The sequence below is a fragment of the Syngnathoides biaculeatus genome, chromosome 23, assembly GCF_019802595.1.
Source record: "Syngnathoides biaculeatus isolate LvHL_M chromosome 23, ASM1980259v1, whole genome shotgun sequence".
Lineage (NCBI taxonomy): Eukaryota > Metazoa > Chordata > Actinopteri > Syngnathiformes > Syngnathidae > Syngnathoides > Syngnathoides biaculeatus.
The window spans coordinates 5,392,551-5,411,798 of record NC_084662.1 but is presented as its reverse complement, the minus strand read 5'-3'; the positions used below and the strand labels follow the sequence as shown (position 1 = coordinate 5,411,798).

At 45.7% G+C, this 19,248-nt stretch overlaps 1 protein-coding gene across 3 annotated transcripts in view; it reads left to right on the top strand.

The window, feature by feature from the left end:
- Window positions 1–19,248, top strand: part of LOC133496165 (toll-like receptor 5) — a 43,382-nt gene extending 24,134 nt beyond the window's left edge. Inside the window, exons 4-7 of one of the 3 annotated variants that reach the window (XM_061811370.1) lie at window positions 11,936–12,008; window positions 13,042–15,322; window positions 17,152–17,240; window positions 18,133–19,248. In XM_061811370.1, the coding sequence (XP_061667354.1) occupies window positions 11,936–12,008; window positions 13,042–15,322; window positions 17,152–17,240; window positions 18,133–18,348 (2,659 nt within the window). In that variant the 3' untranslated portion in view covers window positions 18,349–19,248. Of the gene's footprint in view, window positions 1–11,815; window positions 12,009–13,041; window positions 15,323–17,151; window positions 17,241–18,132 lie in introns of those variants that run through there. The other 2 variants (XM_061811373.1, XM_061811372.1) reach the window with 2 other exon arrangements.

Here is a 19,248-nt window from a genome sequence, read left to right as displayed (position 1 = left end):
CGTACCAACTAGCAGCTCAACTCTTCTCACTGATGACACACTTCGCAGGTCCTCTGGGACCATAACCAGGGTTCAAGACCAGCACGATAAATATGACATTGGCTTGACATATGGCAGATCTGTGAGTAAAAATGTTGCTTAAACATAAGAATAGCAATCGAGGATGTCCGCTCCAGATGTGGGTAGAGTAGCCAAACGTACTCAAGTAAGAGTACTCTATGCTGACAAAAATGTGACTCAAGTAAAAAGTAGTCCTCCCATAAAATTACTCAAGTAAGACTAAAAGTACAGTCAAATAATTACCCAAGTACTGAGTGACTAGGACAAAAAAAAGTTCTCAAATAAGTGAGCTGAAATGTCCACCTTTGAGCATACAGTGATAGACAAATACCTAAGAACATGCAAGCTTTTTGTTTGTCTAAATGTAAAGAACAGAAGTTTCTGTCATGCTCCTGGATTCTAGCCAGGGCTGGGCGTGGCCAGCTTATCTGAAGGTGCACACCTGCGCCTCATGACCTTTGATTAGACCCAGTACATATAGGACCCGGGGGACGACTAATACTCTGCTAGATCGTTGCTCTTCATGCCTCGTTCCCGCACTCCTGCTTTCTCGACTTCTGACCTCCGTGCACCGACCCACGCCTGTTCTTTGACCACCCTCGTAAGCCCATTCGTACTGGTACTACGAATTGTTTGGACTGTCTACCTGATCTCAGACCTCGGACCGAATAAAGGTTTCCTCTGTACTGTCTGCTGTCTCTGGAGTCGTGCATTTGGGTCCACCCTTGAGCCCCGCATCGTGACAGAACGATCTAGCCCCAGAACATGGACCCAGCTGACTCTGAAGCCATTCGCCGTGCGCTGCAAGTGCAGGGCAAACGCCTGGGTGACCAAGAGGCTGCTTTCCAGGGTATGACTCACCAGATCCAGGAGCTCTGCACCCAGCTGGAACCGTGGCTAGCCTCCCAAGCTAGCGCGGCCGCTCCTGTGCCTTTCCGTGCCACCATCACTCCGCTCTCTCGACCAGAGCGGTTCTCCGGCGACTCCGGTAACGTCAAGCCCTTCCTGGCGCAGTGCGATCTCCACTTTGAGCTGCAAGCGTCCGCTTTTCCCACGGACCGCTCCCGGATCGCCTTCGTCATTTCCCACATGACAGGGAGGGCGGAGGCATGGGCCACCGCCGAGTGGAGCCGTAACTCGGAGACCTGCCGCTCATGGGCGAGCTTCGTCTGCGCGCTCACCCAGGTGTTCCAGTACGCGGCTCCGGAACGTCAGGCGGCGTCCTCGCTCATGACAATTCGCCAGGGACGTCGCCGCGTGTCCGACTACGCCATTGAGTTCCGGATTCGGGCTGCCGAGAGCCGCTGGAATGAGGAAGCCCTCCATGACGCGTTTTACGAGGGACTGTCCCCGCAGATTCGTGGTCACCTCGAGGTGGACCAGTGCCTCACCGTGCAGAGACAGATGGAGGGCCTGAGCGAGGAGGAGAAGGAGAGTCGCAGTCCGGTAGCTTCCGCTTCCCGGCCACCCGTGTTGTCAGCTTCATCGGAGTCCATGCAAGTGGAGGGCCTTGGCGGCTCAGCGGAGGAGCGCTTACGTCGGCGACGAGAGGGACGCTGTTTTTACTGCGGGCGTTTGGAACACTTGATCGCCCGCTGCCCGACTCGACCAGGGCACTCTGACATCAGGATCTCTGCTCCGGTTGAGTGTGCGGTACACCGCGGCGGGGTCAGGGAGGTCCCTTCTTCACCTCACCTTGGGAACGGACTCCCGTTCATGCACTGTGACGGCTTTCATAGATTCTGGGTCGGAAGCTAACCTGATAAATCCCCGCGTTGTCGAGGAGCTGGGGGCAGCAACCTTTCCCACGCAACGGTTTCGTCACGCCTATGCCGCCAACGGCAAGTTCCTTTGTCGGGTTACACATCGCACTCAGACGCTACGTATGAGCTTTCCGGACGCTCACTCGGAGCGTGTTAGGTTTCATGTCTTCGACGCACGTAGTAGCGACATCATCTTGGGCAGCCCGTGGCTCAAAGAACATAATCCGCACATAGATTGGACCACGGGTCAGATCAAGACTTGGGGAGAGGACTGTCTCAGTCGCTGTGTCGCTGTCCGGAGAGACAGGGGTATTCAAGTTGCGCCGGTTCGGCTAACAGAACCTAGTACCGCCCTGGACCTGACCGCAGTGCCCTCCTGCTACCATGACCTACGGGAGGTCTTCTCTGAATCTAAAGCAAAGTCTCTGCCGCCACATCGGTCATACGACTGCACGATTGAACTCCTGCCAGGCACCTCTCCTCCCAGAGGGAAACTGTTCTCTTTAACAGGACCAGAGCATCAGGCCATGAGGGACTACATCGAGGACTCGCTGGCAGCCGGACTCATTCGCCCCTCATCCTCACCAGCCGGTGCGGGGTTTTTTTTTGTCAAGAAGAAGGACTCCACGCTGCGACCCTGCATCGACTACCGAGGCCTGAACGACATCACAGTCAAGAACAGGTACCCTTTGCCGCTTATCTCTACAGCATTCGAACTCCTCCAGGGAGCCCGGATCTTCACCAAGCTCGACTTGCGCAGCGCTTACCATCTGGTGCGGATTCGGGAAGGGGATGAGTGGAAGACGGCGTTCAACACCCCCACAGGGCACTATGAGTATCTTGTGATGCCCTTCGGACTGACAAACGCTCCGGCCGTCTTTCAGAACTTCATTAACGACGTGCTTCGGGAGTTCCTGAACAGATCTATCTTTGTTTATCTGGATGACATTCTCATCTTTTCAGCAGACCTAACCTCTCACATTCAACAAGTCAGAGAGGTGCTCCGGCGTCTGCAGCAGCACCAATTATACGTGAATATGGATAAGTGTGAGTTCCATCGGGCATCTGTGTCCTTCCTGGGCTTCGTCCTGGCTGAGGGAGAGATACGGATGGATCCAGGGAAGGTCGACGCGGTGCTGCAGTGGCCTACCCCCACCAACAGGAGGGACGTGCAGAGGTTTCTGGGATTTGCCAATTTCTATAGGAAATTCATAAGGAACTTCAGTTCCGTGGCCGCTCCTCTGCATTCGCTCACCTCGCCCCATACCCTCTTCGACTGGTCCGGGACCTGCCAGGAGGCCTTCAGCAGGCTCAAGGCAAGTTTCACTACTGCGCCCGTTCTCATTATTCCGGACCCAGATAACCAGTTTGTGGTGGAGGTGGATGCATCGAATTCAGGAATCGGAGCAGTCTTGTCGCAGAGGAGTCCCAGGGATGGAAGGATCCACCCGTGCGCGTTCCTGTCTAGAAAGTTGACCCCGGCAGAAAGGAACTACGACGTGGGAGATAGGGAACTGCTGGCGGTCAAGAGCGCGTTGGAGGAGTGGCGGCACTGGCTGGAGGGCTCGCAAGTACCGTTCGTTGTCTTCACGGACCATAAGAACCTTGAATACCTGAAGTCTGCGAAGAGGTTGAACGCCCGTCAGGCCAGGTGGGCCCTATTTTTCACCCGCTTCCACTTTAAGGTGTTTTTCCACCCAGGCTCCAAAAACGGCAAGCCGGATGCACTCTCGCGGATCCACGAGGGAGGGCGCACGGATTCAGACACTGCTACTATCCTGCCAGCGGGGTGCTTCGTGGCCGGTTTCACCTGGGCGATCGAGTCGCGGGTGAAGGAGGCCCTGGGAGAGACACCGTCACCTGCGGATTGTCCGTCGGGCCGCCTGTTCGTCATCCCATCTCTGCGGGGAGACGTCATCAACTGGGCCCATACCAACAAGACGGTCTGCCACCCGGGTATGGCGAAGACACGTTCAGTGGTCGAACAAAGGTTCTGGTGGCCTAACCTCAGCAAGGACGTAAGGGAGTTCATCAACGCCTGCCCGGTGTGTGCTGCCAATAAGACTTCCCGCCTACGGCCTGTTGGTGAGTTGCAACCCCTGTCCATCCCCTTTCGTCCGTGGTCACACATCGCGCTGGACTTCGTCACCGGCCTGCCGCCTTCTCAAGGGAACACAGTGGTGCTGTCCGTAGTGGACCGTTTTTCCAAGATGGTCCACTTCGTGCCGCTTCCGAAGATCCCGTCGGCCAAGCAGACAGCCCAGTTGGTATTAGACGAGGTCGTCCGTTACCACGGCCTACCCCAGGACATCATTTCGGACAGGGGTCCGCATTTCAGCGCCCGTTTCTGGAAGGAGTTCTGCAACCTCATCGGCGCTTCAGCAAGTCAGACATCGGGTCATCACCCAGAGTCTAATGGCCAGACTGAGAGGATTAACCAGGAATTAGAGACCGGTCTTCGATGTCTGGCATCCAGGGACCAGAGCACGTGGAGCCAGCACATCAAGTGGGTGGAGTATGCCCACAATTCTCTACCCTCCGCTTCAACAGGTATGGCTCCACTCCATGTCGTGCATGGCTACCCTCCGTCCCTGTTTCCTCCACTGGTCACAGACTCCGCAGTTCCGTCAGCCCTGGCCGTGGTGCGACGCTGCAAACGGACCTGGGAAGCAGCTCGGAGGACACTGCTGCTTATGAGCAGCGCCTAAAAGGCCGCAGCAGACCGCAAGAGAAGGGCCGCACCAGAGCTCAGAGTGGGACAGCGAGTGTGGCTCTCCACCAAAGATCTCCCGCTGCGGACGGAATCCCGCAAACTTGCTCCCAGGTTCGTTGGCCCGTTCCCGGTTTCCAAAGTTATTAACCCCGTCGCCGTCTCGTTGAAACTGCCCAGGTCGATGAGGGTGCACCCTACGTTCCACGTCAGCAGACTTCGCCCGAATCGCACGTCGTCGCTAGCTCCTCCGCTCAAATCCCCCCCGCCCCCCCCCGCATGGTCGACGGTGGGCTGGTGTATACTGTGCGCCGGTTGCTGTCTTCCCGTCGCAGAGGAAGGGGGGTCCAGTACCTGGTGGACTGGGAGGGATATGGCCCGGAGGAGCGCTCTTGGATCCCCTCCCGCTTCGTCGTGGACCGCTCCCTCATCAGGGACTTTCACGCGGCTCACCCTGATGCTCCTGGGCCGTCCAGAGCCGGCCGTTGAGGGGGGGGGTACTGTCATGCTCCTGGATTCCAGCCAGGTCTGGGCGTGGCCAGCTTATCTGAAGGTGCACACCTGCGCCTCATGACCTTTGATTAGACCCAGTACATATAGGACCCGGGGGACGACTAATACTCTGCTAGATCGTTGCTCTTCATGCCTCGTTCCCGCACTCCTGCTTTCTCGACTTCTGACCTCCGTGCACCGACCCACGCCTGTTCTTTGACCACCCTCGTAAGCCCATTCGTACTGGTACTACGAATTGTTTGGACTGTCTACCTGATCTCAGACCTCGGACCGAATAAAGGTTTCCTCTGTACTGTCTGCTGTCTCTGGAGTTGTGCATTTGGGTCCACCCTTGAGCCCCGCATCGTGACAGATTCATGGTAATGACACCTTTCACAAAATGGTGGCCATATAGGCACAATGATCATTTATTAATACTGATATCCGCAAAGCCCAATGGAAGATGTTGTGCGAGGTCATGTGACTTTCTTTTATGGTTTGATTGGCAAACTAGACTTAAACGTTAATAGTGCTTAATTTATATTGGCACAACCAGCAACCAATGCGGAAGTCGAAGGCACAGTCTATTGAGTTGAAAATGACGAATTTAACCAAAAGGTGACTGATTTGCTTGGATGATTCAAGCTTTCAATGTCTTCTTTATATGCTAATCAAAAATCCAAATATTTTTGATACCTTGAAAACTTGAGCCTTTTTCGATGTAATTGAATACTGATTCTCATTCGCAATGCCAACCTGGCTGCAGGCAGTTTCCGAGGTAGGGAGTTTTATTATATACAGGTACATTTATAAATACATTTGAATACAGATTGAGATGACATACCGAAAAACATTGCACAATACAAGCTTGTAGATGTGACTTATGAGCTGGAAAATTAGTATGAAGCCTTACAAGCCGTGGCGGCAGCGGATCTCACCTGCTCAAGGCTGCAGTCGTCGGATAGTGGATATGCAGTATAAAGTATACACACCCCACTTCAAATGAAACTTTTTTTTTTATTATGTAAAATAATTTTGACCAAGATGCATTGTTTTTACACTATTTACTTTTAACCAAGAATTTGTTCAACTCAACATTTATTTTTGTATCTTTTAGAGTGGAGTTGAAAAACTAAAATAAATTTGCTAGTGATTGACTGATCATATGCTAAGGGCCTTACAGAAACATTGTTTGCTTTCTCCACTAAAATGACTAAATGAAGAAGTTGTTTGCTGACAGGACTTATTGATAAAGTGTGTGTATGTGTACACGAGAGAGAGAGAGAGTGAGCACAGGACGTACTAGAGAAGATAATGTTCTACAGGTACTCATGCCCATAAAATAGTGCTAATGTTGCTGTATCCACAGCCAAAGCAACAGCAAAAACAACTGCAAATTACCCCAAGGTGATTTCTTAAGTTAGAAGTGGGCTCAAAATATCCAAGTTCAGCCATGGACAAAATGATGCTGTGTGTTCAATATGCTGTTTTCGCAGTCTGTAACGTGAACAGGAGTCACGTGCAGGTGTCACGACTCATTTTGATTGGTTCGTGAACAGAACACAAGACTTTGTGTGTGGACATGTGACTTTCTTGCATCGTGCATTGGAGACCTTGTGTCAAACATCATTTTGGTAATCACGGTGGACTGATCAATGGTGCCTAGTAAAAAAGTAAAAAACCCAAGTCTAAAAATAGATTGGGAAGACAATTATTGATGACTTTATGGTGATTCAGTTTTACACAATCAGATTTTTGGGGCCTATCACTGATCATCAATCAGCGAGTTTAGAAAAAAGGAAGTACTGATCACCAGTCGGATCACAAGCTGGAGCAATGAGTATTTAAATTACCTATTCATTTATAGAATATACTTCTGTTCAAAAAATTTATTGTATACAGTAATCCCTATCTATGAGTATTTAAATTACCTATTCATTTATAGAATATACTTCTGCTCAAAAAATTTATTGTATACAGTAATCCCTATCTACTTCGTGGATCACATATCGCGGATTCAGTGTTTTGTGAATTTCCAGTCACATTTGAGTTGAAAAGATAAAGCCCAATGATCTTAAAAAAATGGGATACAGTGGTATTGGAATACAAGATTTTATTGCAGTTGTCTGACATAGTGCAATTGTGAGTTTTTTAAAATAACTATTGGCCGCCAAAGATTTACAGTAGTACATCAAAAGACATGAAAAAAACATAATTACTACCATATGAAAATAAACAAAATAGATATACTGTGCACGACAGCATCGCAAAGTAAATGGGTTTTGTGGAGGTGATCGATGATGTCATTGATTGGATTGGCAAATTAGGATGTTAAAACCAATTGGCCAATCAGCAAAAGAATGCCAATTATCATCCGATTCCGATCAGGTCGATAAAATCGGTGTGAAGTCGAATATCGATGAGTTTATTGGAGCAAAAGTACAGTTTCCTCTGAATATAAATACTAGGTTAATTTTTTTTTTTTTTAAAGTTCACTAAAACTACTCTGACAAGTACAATTTATCCCAGATGTTACCTGAGTAAATGTATCACAGCAACAGTAATGCATTTGTACCCACCTCTGTCGGGAGCACAGCCCAGAAGGATAATATGGGTCCCTCTCCCAATGGGTTTATTACCTGTAGAAGGGGCCATAAGGGTTGGATACATTGAGAGTTGGGCATTGGCCGAAGGCAGGGACCTTGGTGATCTGATCCCTGGCTACAGAAACTGGCTCTAGGGACATGGAACGTCACCTCTTTGGTAGGGAAGAAGCAAAATCTCAGGGATGGGAGTAGTTCAGTGACGCCACGGAGAAAGACTTCCAGATGGCTTCGAGGTAATTCTGGTCCACTATCCGCGGTCTCAGGAGGGTGAAGCAGTGCAGCGTCAACAATGTGTATAGTTAGGGTGGGGCACTGCTGACCTCGACCCGCGAAGTGAGTCCATGGGGGGAATACTTCGAAGATCTCTTCAATTCCACTGATACGCCTTCCACTGAGGAAGGAGAGTCTGGCTTCTCTGAGGTGGGCTCTCCTATCTCTGGGGTTGAGGTCACAAATGTTTTTTTTTTTTCTCTGGCAATTAAATCATTAAATTCTTGATCACCGAACCTACTATTTTCTGCCTTGTGCCATTGTTGGGACACACCCTCACATCCTGCTGATCCAATCAGTATTAGTATTAGGAATATATACTGTAGACTATCGCAAAATTCATTCAAACTGCTCGCTTTGCACAATTGTCATTGCACCGGCCTATAACAGGAACTGCAAATGAGTAAGGGCACTCTGTACAAGCTCAACATAATATGGGGCATTGACAAACTCTTAACTGCTCTAAATGAAGAAGACTCTGCATCTTCCCCATCTGTGACTCCTATAAGGAATAGATCCTATTAACTGAATGTCTCTTCTTATTTGTTTTTGTTAGTTTCTTTGGGTTGCACGGTGGCCTCAGCTGGTAAAGCGTTGGCCTCACAGTTCTGAGGTCCCTGGTTCAATCTCGGACCCGCCTGTGTGGAGTTTGCATGTTCTTCCCGTGCCTGCGTGGGTTTTCTCCAGGCACTCCGGTTTCCTCCCACATCCCAAAAACATGCAACATTAATTGGACACTTTAAATTGCCCCAAGGTGTGATTGTGAGTGTGTCTGTTTGTCTCAATGTGCCCTGCGATTGGCTGGTAACCAGTTCGGGGTGTACCCCGCCTCCTGCCCGTTGACAGCTGGGATAGGCTCCAGCACTCCCCGTGACCCTTGTGAGGATAAGCGGCAAAGAAAATGGATGGATGGATAGTTTCTTTGTTTTGAATGTTGAATGGCACTGACTGCTGGAGACATATTCCTTGTGTGTTGTTACATACTTGGTCATTAAATCTGATTCTGAAATAGTTTCTCGGTGGCAAGGTCAACAGAGTGGAGGATTTTTAGCCAAAGTTCCTAAAGGCTCTGATTGTTGGAGAACTGTCCTGGTTGACACGCCCCTGGAACGTTGCATCGTTACATCGGGGACAGTGGCTCTGGATTGGAAGACTGGGGTCATGGCCGCACTTTTTAAGAAGGGGGACCGGAGTGTGTGTTCCAACTACAGGGGCCTCACACTCCTCAGTCTCCCTGGTAAAGTCTATTCAGGAGTTCCGGGGAGGAGGGTCCATTGAGAAGTCAAATCTCAAATTCAGGTGGAGCAATGTGATTTTCGTCCTGGCTGTGGAACACTGGAGCAGCGCTACAAGTTCAACAGGGTCCTCGAGGGTGCATGGGAATTCGCTCAACCAGTCTTCATTTGTTTTGTGGACTTCGAGAATTGGACCATGTCCAGTAGGGGTTCCTTTGGGAGTATGGGGTATGGAATTCTCTGATACAGGCTGTTCGGTTCCTGTACGATGGGTGTCATAGTTTGGTCCGCATTGCCGCCAGTAAGTCGGACTCGTTTTCAGTGAGAGTTGGACTCAGCCAAGGCAGCCCTTTGTCACCGATTCTGTTCATAACTTTTTGGGACAGAATCTCTCAGTGCAGTGCAGCCGAGGCAGAGAAGGGGTCTGATTTTGTGGCCTCAGAGTGACATCTCTGCTTTTTTTGTGGTTCTGTTGGCTTTATCAAGCCGTGATCTCCAACTCTCACTGGAGCAGTTCACAACAGAGTGTGAACCGCCGCTGGGATGAGAATCAACACCTCCAAATCTCAGACCATGATGCTCAGTCGGAAAAGGGTGGCGTGCCCTCTCCAGGTCGTGGGTAAAATCTTGCCCCAAGTGGAAGAGTTCACGTATCTTGTGATCTTGTTTCACAAGTGAGGGAAGAATAGAGCTGGAGATCGCCAGGCAGATCAGTGCGGCATCTGTACTAACGCAGGATTTGTATTGGTTCATTGTGGTAAAGAAAGAGCTAAGTTGAAAGCTGAAGCTCTCAATTCACACTCACCTATGGTCACAAGCTGTCAGTCAAGACCGAAAGAACAAGATCCCGGGTACAAGCAACCGAAATGAGTTTCCTCCGCAGGGTGTCCTGCCTCTCCCTTAGAGATAGGGTGAGAAGCTCAGTCGTTCGGAAGGGGCTCAGAGTAGGGGAGAGGAGCCAGATTAGCTGGCTGGGTCATCTGATTTGGATGTCTCCTGGACGCTTCCCTGGGGAGGTTTTCCGAGCACGTCCGACCGTAAGGAGACCCAGGACAAGTTGGAGAGGTAACGTCTCTCGGCTGGCCTGGGAACACCTCAGGATACCCCCAGAAGAGCTTGATGAAGTGGCTGGGGAAAGGGAAGTTTGGGCATCCCTGCTAAAGCTACTGCCCCTGTGACCTGACCTGAATAAGCGGTACAAGATAGATTAATGGATGGGACTGAATTGTTGAAGAGAAACAAATACAGGGCACCGATTTTTACAATTGTAGCGTTTCAAGTCCGAGATGTATAGATTAGATCATATTGGAGTATTATTTGTTTCCATGCCATTTTGTCACAATATGTTTACATGATGAAGGTTGGGAAATTCTGTTCTAGAGCATGGCAGGTAAATCCTTAATTTTTAAACGTCCTGTCTCTTACTCAACAGTGTTTCAAACCCATTCGTGGGCAGCGTCCCATTTTTGGGACATCATGATTTTCACGCATTATGTCCTTCATTATATCAAAATATTTATGTGTTTTAATCTGAAGCCATAATTTGGTATCAGGAGAGGATAACTCATCGGTCAAAGTTAGCCCAGAGTTATTTCCCTTTCCTTCCTGACCCCACATGGCTGCCTCAAGTCATCATATAACTTAACCATAAACGAAAAACAAGTGTTATTTCCTTGATTGTGGCCTGATCGGAGACTTTAATCTCAATAAGGCAAAAAATTGCCACACTGCGCATGAATGGGCTAATATTGTAGCCAGGCTATTAAATTTGTTCCTGTTTTAAGTGGTGAGGAAATGGTAGCATGTGAAGGGACCTAGTTGTTTTTTTTTTCCCCTCTCTCAAAATGTGTGTAGTCGGAAATTGCAAAATTCATGTTTTGAAAGATGACACAATGCACGGAAGCCCTTCCAATTTTTAAAACTAAAGCATAGCCTTCTAAAATCAACTTGCCTCATGGATATTTGCCGAACAGCTTGTAGACATTCAGCGGTTATAAACCTGGATGCCTTTCATTTCAAGTGAGAAGAGTTGAAGTTCATGAAATATTGACTACATTTTAGAGTGATGGGTGGGGTCATTTAAACATTACATGATTGGGTGGTAACCAGTACAGGGTGTACCTTGCCTCCTGCTTGAAGATAGCTGGCATAGGCCCCAACACTCCTATGACTCTTGTGAGGATAAGCAGCTTAGAAAATGGATGGATGGATATTTATACAGTACACATTTCAAAGCTCCATTAACTTGCCTGGACTGCTATTAATCATTCCCACACTAAAATTCCCATTTCACTGGTGGAAACAAAACCAAAAAAAAATTGTGAAAGCATTTCACTAGTTATATAAAAGCGCTAGTACTGTATATCTATGTGTTTCACGTGTCTATTTGAGCACCACAAAATGTTGCCGTTAACACAAATTGTTCAATTGCTGAATGCAAAATTCCTTTTCAAAATGAATCTCTCTCAAATAGTGTTGACATAGAGAGCTGACGCATATAGTAATTATGTGGTGGCAGCTAGAACAGGAGTAATTACACTCAGGCTCTTTGTTCATTATCAGTTAAACGCAAACAACTGTTTCAATGTTTTGCTAGAGGAGACAGTAAATGCACACGGGGGTCTTGTATGTGGCAAGCTGGGCCAGTGAACTATGAGCCAACTTAAAAGCAAACAGTCTTACACAATTTCCTCCTCTCATGTGTGCCTTGCTCAGGCACTGCGCTCACTTTGCTTTACCACAAAGCCACTGTGACCGCCTCATCCCAAAAAGCTCCCCTTTTAATGTCTTCCCCACCAGGATGATGAACTGCGAAAAGTGCAATATGTGGACTGTGGTTCTTCAGCTCGTCTTCATTGGAGTGACTGTGCGGGTAGGTGTTACACCCTGATAAGATCGCTGCCAATTGTGATTTTGAGGTAACAGTGCTGCTTGGAAACTGGTGAATAGTTTGCATGTTTTGTATAGTTACCACGTTTTTTTTTTTTTAATGTAGTTTTTTGTGAATGATAATGAAGTGTTACAGATTTTTCTTTTTCTCATTGCAATTACAGTCCATGTTGTGTTTTTAGGAATTTTACGTTACTATTCTGCGGCACTTTTCAAATTTCTGCTCATTCCTTTTTCTTATGACTGCGGGAAAAGCAAAAAGTTTGGATATAAATTTATTTGAATTTCATTTTCCAAAAACTTTTTCATGGATTAAATTAAATAAATTCTTTTTCATTTTTAGTTTTTGTGACCGGCATTTTAAACAGCACACCTGCTTTTACGACCCAGAGGTTTGTGACAGAACTTCAGGGTTGGTTGGAGAATTTCACTGCCGTGAAACAATCTTTTAATAAGGCATAATACTGAAATTAACTCACCTCTCCCTATTTTCATTCATTTTACCACTGGTAACATAATGTCCTGTATGTTAGCTGCTAACTTAACAGAGCAAGTTTGTCCCCCAATACTGTATATCTGGCAGGGCTTGACGTTAATACTCACCAACCCCCAAAGTCTGGTAAATTTCAGCAGTAGCGGGTTTCACCGCTACTTTGGCAGGTTGTAGTTCGATAAAAGTTCAGTTCAGTAAAAACATGAAGTGGATGGCGAATGACTGTTTAGCACATCTGCATCATAGTTCCAAGGCTGGGGTTCAAATCCCAACCCCAACTGTGTGGAGTTTGTATGTTGTCCCCATACCTATGTGGATTTTCTCCTCCGGGCACTCCGGTTTAAGTTTGTTTCTATGTGCCCTGCAATTGGCTGGAGACCAGTTCAGGGTTGAACACTTGGACATCTGCTTTCAAGAGTTTTAAAATCAAATTAATGACTGCCATTAAATTTGGGCTGGTATCGCCAGTGTATGAATGGAACTCCACTTAAAACCACATATTCACTTTGTTTTCTTTCTACAGATTGTCACATCATGTAAAATATATGGCCTTGTAGCTGCTTGTCATGGACATAAACTTCAGTGGGTCCCTCTTCTCCCCCCAAACATCAGCCACCTTTACTTGGAGAGGAACAGAATTTCTGAGATTAACAGCACGTCACTCCAAAACCTGGAGCAGCTGTTCGAGTTGGATCTTGGGAAGCAGTTTGTGCCACTCGTGATAAGAAATGACGCCTTCCTCGGGCAGCGTCATTTGGTTCGCTTGGTTCTGGGCGACAATCTTGGTCTTCAACTGGAGCCGCGAGCCTTTGCAGGGATGATCAGTTTAAAGCAGCTCTTCATGGACCACTGCTCTTTGACAGACTCCATATTGGCACGCAACTACCTCGAACCACTCTCATCCTTAGAAGAGCTTAATCTTTTTGGTAATGTACTACGAAGACTAAAACCAGGACTTTTCTTTCAAAACCTCTCCAATTTGACACAGGTAAACCTCATGTTGAATAAGATTGAACAGCTGTGTGAAGAAGATCTCGTTGGTTTCAGGAGCAAGTATTTCACACACTTCAATCTAGACTCCAATCACTTGTACAAAATGGCCACGATCAACTTCGATTGGGAGAAATGTGGAAACCCTTTTCGAGGAATGGCCTTCAATATCCTTGATTTATCAACCAACGGGTTCAGTGTGACCACAACCAGACTGTTTCTCAAAGCAATGCAGGGTACTCCAGTTGCTCACCTCATATTCTCTGGATACTTGGGGAAAGGGTTCTCACATGACAATTTACCAGATCCAGACAGGCACACATTTGAAGGTCTTGCGAACAGCACATTAAACATTTTGGATTTGTCTAAAAACAGAATATTTGCCTTGCAGAGAGCTGTTTTCAGTCCTCTGAGCAATGTGATTATAATTGATGTCTCACAAAACAAAATCAACCAAATTAATGACCGGGCCTTCAGTGGTATGCAAGGGAATTTAAGATTGCTTAACTTGTCATTTAACATTCTCGGAGAAATATATTCACACACGTTTAGCAGCCTGAACGAACTTAGGGTTTTGGATTTGTCTTTTAATAACATTGGTGCGCTGGGTGATCACACATTTGAAGATCTTCCTAAACTACGAGCGTTATATTTAACAGGAAACTCCCTGCGGATTTTGGGTAATCCTGCATCCTTGCCCAACCTTGAATTTCTTCTTTTAGGTGATAACCGCTTGGTTGATTTATACAATATAGATAAACTAAGCATCAACCCAATTCATGTGGATGTGACAAATAACAGATTAACAAACCTTGAGGATGTTTATCTTGTCTTAACCAACTTCAACCAGCTTCAGAATTTATTTTTTGGTGGGAATTTCATTAAGTGGTGCACACTTGGTCAGAATGTGTCAATTCCTCTTAATCACAGCCTTCAAGTGCTGGATCTTCATGACAGCTCTCTGCAGTTGATTTGGGCTGAGAGGACATGCCTTGATGTGTTTAATCACTTGGACAATCTGCTCGGTCTAAATTTAAGCTTCAACTCCCTCACGAGTCTCCCACAGGGCATTTTCCACAGTCTCAACTCAATCACTGTCATTGACCTGTCATCTAATGCACTGACCTATCTGCAGCCAAATGTTTTTCCCAACAGCCTTAGGAATCTTGACCTTTCCAACAACTTCTTAGCCACTCCAGAGCCCATGACCTTTGATTCCCTCCTCCTCCTCAGCCTTTCTGGAAATCGCTTTCACTGTGACTGTCATCTCGAGAGCTTCCTGAAGTGGATGAATGTGACCAATGTGACCTTCTTTACTCCAGTTGAGGATTACCGATGCGAGTTCCCGGTTGTTTACTTTGGCCTTCCGTTGCTCAATTATTCCCGGATCATTGAACCGTGTGAGGTCGACGATGAGCTGGTGGTCAGAGAGCTTAAGTTTGCGCTGTTCATCATTTCTACCTTCCTTATTTTAACAGTCACGCTTTCTGGGATTGCTTACGCTCGTCTCCGTGGATGGATCTATATTAATTTCAAAAAAGTTGTCGGTAGAGTTCTCGAAGGCCCCAAAGCCCCGCCTCCTTTGGAGGACACACAGTATGATGCCTACCTGTGCTTCAGCAACATGGACTACAGGTGGGTGGAGGTTGCTTTACTGAAAAAGCTGGACAACAAATTCTCTGAAGAGAACATCCTACAGTGTTGCTTCGAAGCCAGAGACTTCCTGCCTGGTGAGGACCACCTATCTAACATCAGAGATGCCATCTGGGGGAGTAAAAAGACTGTGTGTGTTGTCACCAAGGAGTTCCTTAAAGGTATAGTTTTAGTGCAATATTACTGAACCCTTCAAACTAGTATTTAAATAATCTGTGGAAAGATTAATAATTAATTTTATACACTGCATTTGCACAAATCAACCCAATTGACAGAAAGGTCTCCCATTATCCATTTTCTATACTGATTATCCTCATTAATGTACTGGGCAAGATGGAGCCTATCATAGCAGACTTTGGGCAAAAGGCGGGATACACCGTGGACTGGCCAATCAATCGCAGTGACTAAAATAGACTAATTAATATACTGCCCAGTTTGACGGCAAATTGCCAGTAGAGGGTTTATTTATTTAAAAGTAGACCTTCAATCCCTGCACCTTCGTGTCTCCGCCTAAAGAAACTCCCTCAGCTCATTAAACTTGGGGGGAAAAAAAAAGATCCAGGAAGGGACCAGTGGGTCACTTTCACCTGGCCACTTCAGTGCCCACCTCAGTTGGGCGCAAGCATGGCAAAAGGCCACTGAAATTGGCCTTTAGAAAGTGATTCTGCTCATCTGGCCACCTCAGAGTGCCCCTCAGTCGACAGCAAATATGCAACGTTACTGTAGACAGAACCCCAAGATTATTGCCAAACACAAAATGTTCTGTTTGTTGTATTTTTCAGGAATGTACAGTCAATTAAAAATATGAGAAGCAGTCAACTCACCGGCAGCATGGTGGAACTATTGGTTAGAGGGTCTGCTTCACAGTTCTGAGGACCCGGGTTTTCTCCGGGCACTCCAGTGTCCTCACACATTCTAAAAACATGCGTTAAGACGCTAAATTGACTGTAGGTGTGAATGTGAGTCCAAATGGTTGTTTGTTTCTATGTGCCCTGCCTTCTGCCCGAAGATACCTGGATTGACTTCAGCACTCCCACGACCTTTGTGAGGATAAGTGGCTCAGAAAATGGATGGATCAACCCACCTGATGAACCATAAAGAGTCACGTGACTTAAATGGGGGTTCATATGCAGTTGTCCGTGTTTTGGACATACCAATATATACGTTTACCCTTGATTTGAAATAGAGACCTGTCCAATTCCTTTGTTCCTAAGCTTTCAAACCTGACTTAAACAATCTGTTTTTTTCTTCCTTTTTTTTTTTAAATAATAGTGAATAGTGATTGGCAGATGATTCGGTCACTCCCAGTAAATTTACAATCTCTGCTTGGCTATTGTTGTTGCACTGTGCCCACCTGTAAAATAGTCATAATTAAATTAGAGGCAATGGATGTGGCCAGAACAGGTGGATTTTTCAAAAGATCATTTTGATAAAATTCTATTGTTAGGTTTGAATGTACTGCACATTATAAAATGGGAGTTTTTTTTTTCCAAAAACTGCAAACTCTCTCGAAGAAAAGCTGACCAGTTGCACCGCAAGGGATTTCGGTTCCTGAGAAGAAGAATAGCAATTCATTCTTGCAAATTGAAAATTCTAATTATTTTCAAGTCTTTCAAATCTATTTACAGGTTTTAGGGGAAGTTTGAATCATTAAAAGTGGATGAAATACACGTTGCACAGTGTCACCGGTGGTTTTGAGGCATAGAGACAGAACAAATAAGCACATAGAGTGATGACTGTCTTCACCTTTTAGGACATTTTTGTGAGATTTTACAATTGTAAAATATGTGCCTTGGCTCCATAAAGTTTGGAATTCACTAGTTTAGGGGGGACATCCTAAGAATAAACATACTGTCTTTTAAAAGGTGTGTGTGGGGGGGGGGCAGTTTGCTTCCTGGTTTAAGAAATATTTACACCAGTGCCATTGTTTATTTCTCTTGGGATGGAAATAAAAAAATTCCTCAACTAATTCTATTGTCATTCGTTTCAGATGGTTGGTGCTTGGAGGCATTCACCTTGGCTCAGGGCCGCATGCTGAACGAGCTGAAAAATGTTCTGGTAATGGTGCTGGTTGGTAAGGTCAGTGTTTCTTCACCAAGATTTAGTTCTCACTTTGTACTGTGTGGTCGACGTCTGAGTTCTAGGATATAGGATAGATTTTCTGCATTGGAGACAATGGAAATAATAATAATTGAAAAGTCAAGTTAAAAGTGACTCTTCAAACATACACAATATTGCCAAAAGTATTCGCTCAACTGCCTTGACAGGTATATGCTCTGTAGTGACAATTCCTTCCTGATTAAAGGGGTTTAATATTATGTTGGTTCACAATTTACCACTAAAACAGCTTCACTTCTTCTGAAAAGGTTTTCCGCAATGTTTTGGAGTGTGTACAGGGAATTTTGGACTTCTTTTCCAGAAACGTATTATTAGGGAAGTTACACAGTTGGATGAGAACTATTGGACGTCAGTCTGCACTCTAACTCATCCATCTTTATAGTGCTTGCTTGGTGCACTGCTGAGCAAGGCAGGTGAGCCTTGGGAACACTGCATAGTATTTTCATTATCACATATTTCTTTTCTTCAACATCCTGTGGAGGCACCTGAAGAAAAAAACAATCAACATAATACTTCGGTACTTGAAGTCCTGTGAGGTCTCAGATTTTGCATTACGTTAACATCTTGGATGAATACGTGTGTCCCAGTGAAACACGTTAAAAGGTTTTGTGACTTCAGAGGAAGATTTTCTATAAAATGTTGGTCAATTTACTACAACCTCAGTGGATTTCAACTTTATAACTGATTTCTCATTCAAACTTTGAAAAAACTGAAGGTCAAACAGCCTTCTGGTATGGATTTTGCTTCAGGTTTAAGGGTCCTCTGTTAAAAAAACACGAGAAGTTAAATATTTGAATAAAAGACAAAGATGCACCTTGTTAATTTGCTACATTTTGATGTGACCCAACTAAAGGTGGCTCACTACCAGCTGATGAAGTATAACGCAGTTCGAGCATTCGTCCAGAGGAGAGAGTACCTCACTTGGCCAGAGGACCCTCAGGATCTGGAATGGTTTTATGAGCGCCTCGTCTCTCAGATACTTAAAGACACTGACGTGAAGAAGTTGGGCAAGGACGCACCAAAGCCTGAAAACGACATCCAGCTCGAGAACATTCAAGCACAAAAGTGACTTGTTGACGAGGATGTCCAAATGTAAAAGCACTACTGTTTCAGGGATGTGGAAATATATTTTTTTTTAGTTTGGCGGCACACTCAGCCTTAAAATACACGTGGCTCGCTGCTCGTGGAAAGGGCCATAGCAGTTTGGGGCCACAAATAGGTGCTTGCGGGCTGGATGTGGCTCAGAGGCTGCCTAAAGAGTACTCGTCTGACTTTATGAAGCAGAAGCACAGTACTCTATAGGTGAGTATGTAATAGTATGGCTGTAAGCCACAATTGACTTCGTACAACCGCAGTTGACCTGTCCATTCGTTGTGTGTGTGAGGCTATGAAGTGGGAATTGGGCACAAATTGCAAAATGTTTTCCTTAATTACCGTTTTATGTGATGTTAATGAGTGAAAGATATCATGTATGGGTCGTTAAGTCATGTACTTCCTCTACCAGAGGTTTTCTCTGTTTTCCAGGGTAAGAGCAAGGAAGAGCTCACTTAACATCATTCTTAAGAGGTTGTAAGTGTATTCATGTGATTATTTATTTATCCAACATTTTTTTTGATGACCAATCTTTGTCTGTGTCCTTAAAAAAAAAAACAATTCTGAACGCCCTCCTGATAAATGTGTTTTGTTTATGACAGGGTTGAAGATTTATTTCAACCAACTATTGATTTTTATTTTTTTTAAATGATTTTCTTATTGTTCATATTTTTGTTCTGCTTGGAATATTACATTATTATTCAATGTGGCCTTCTTGGCAATAAATGGACGCTTGAATCAGCGAAATAATTTGTGTTTGAATACCTTTAGAGTAGACTATAGCATCCAGTTCCTTAATTTTTAGTTCATGGTTTTGTGTATGGATAATAAAATGAAAGTGCGAAGACTTACGCAAAATATTTTACTACACAATTTA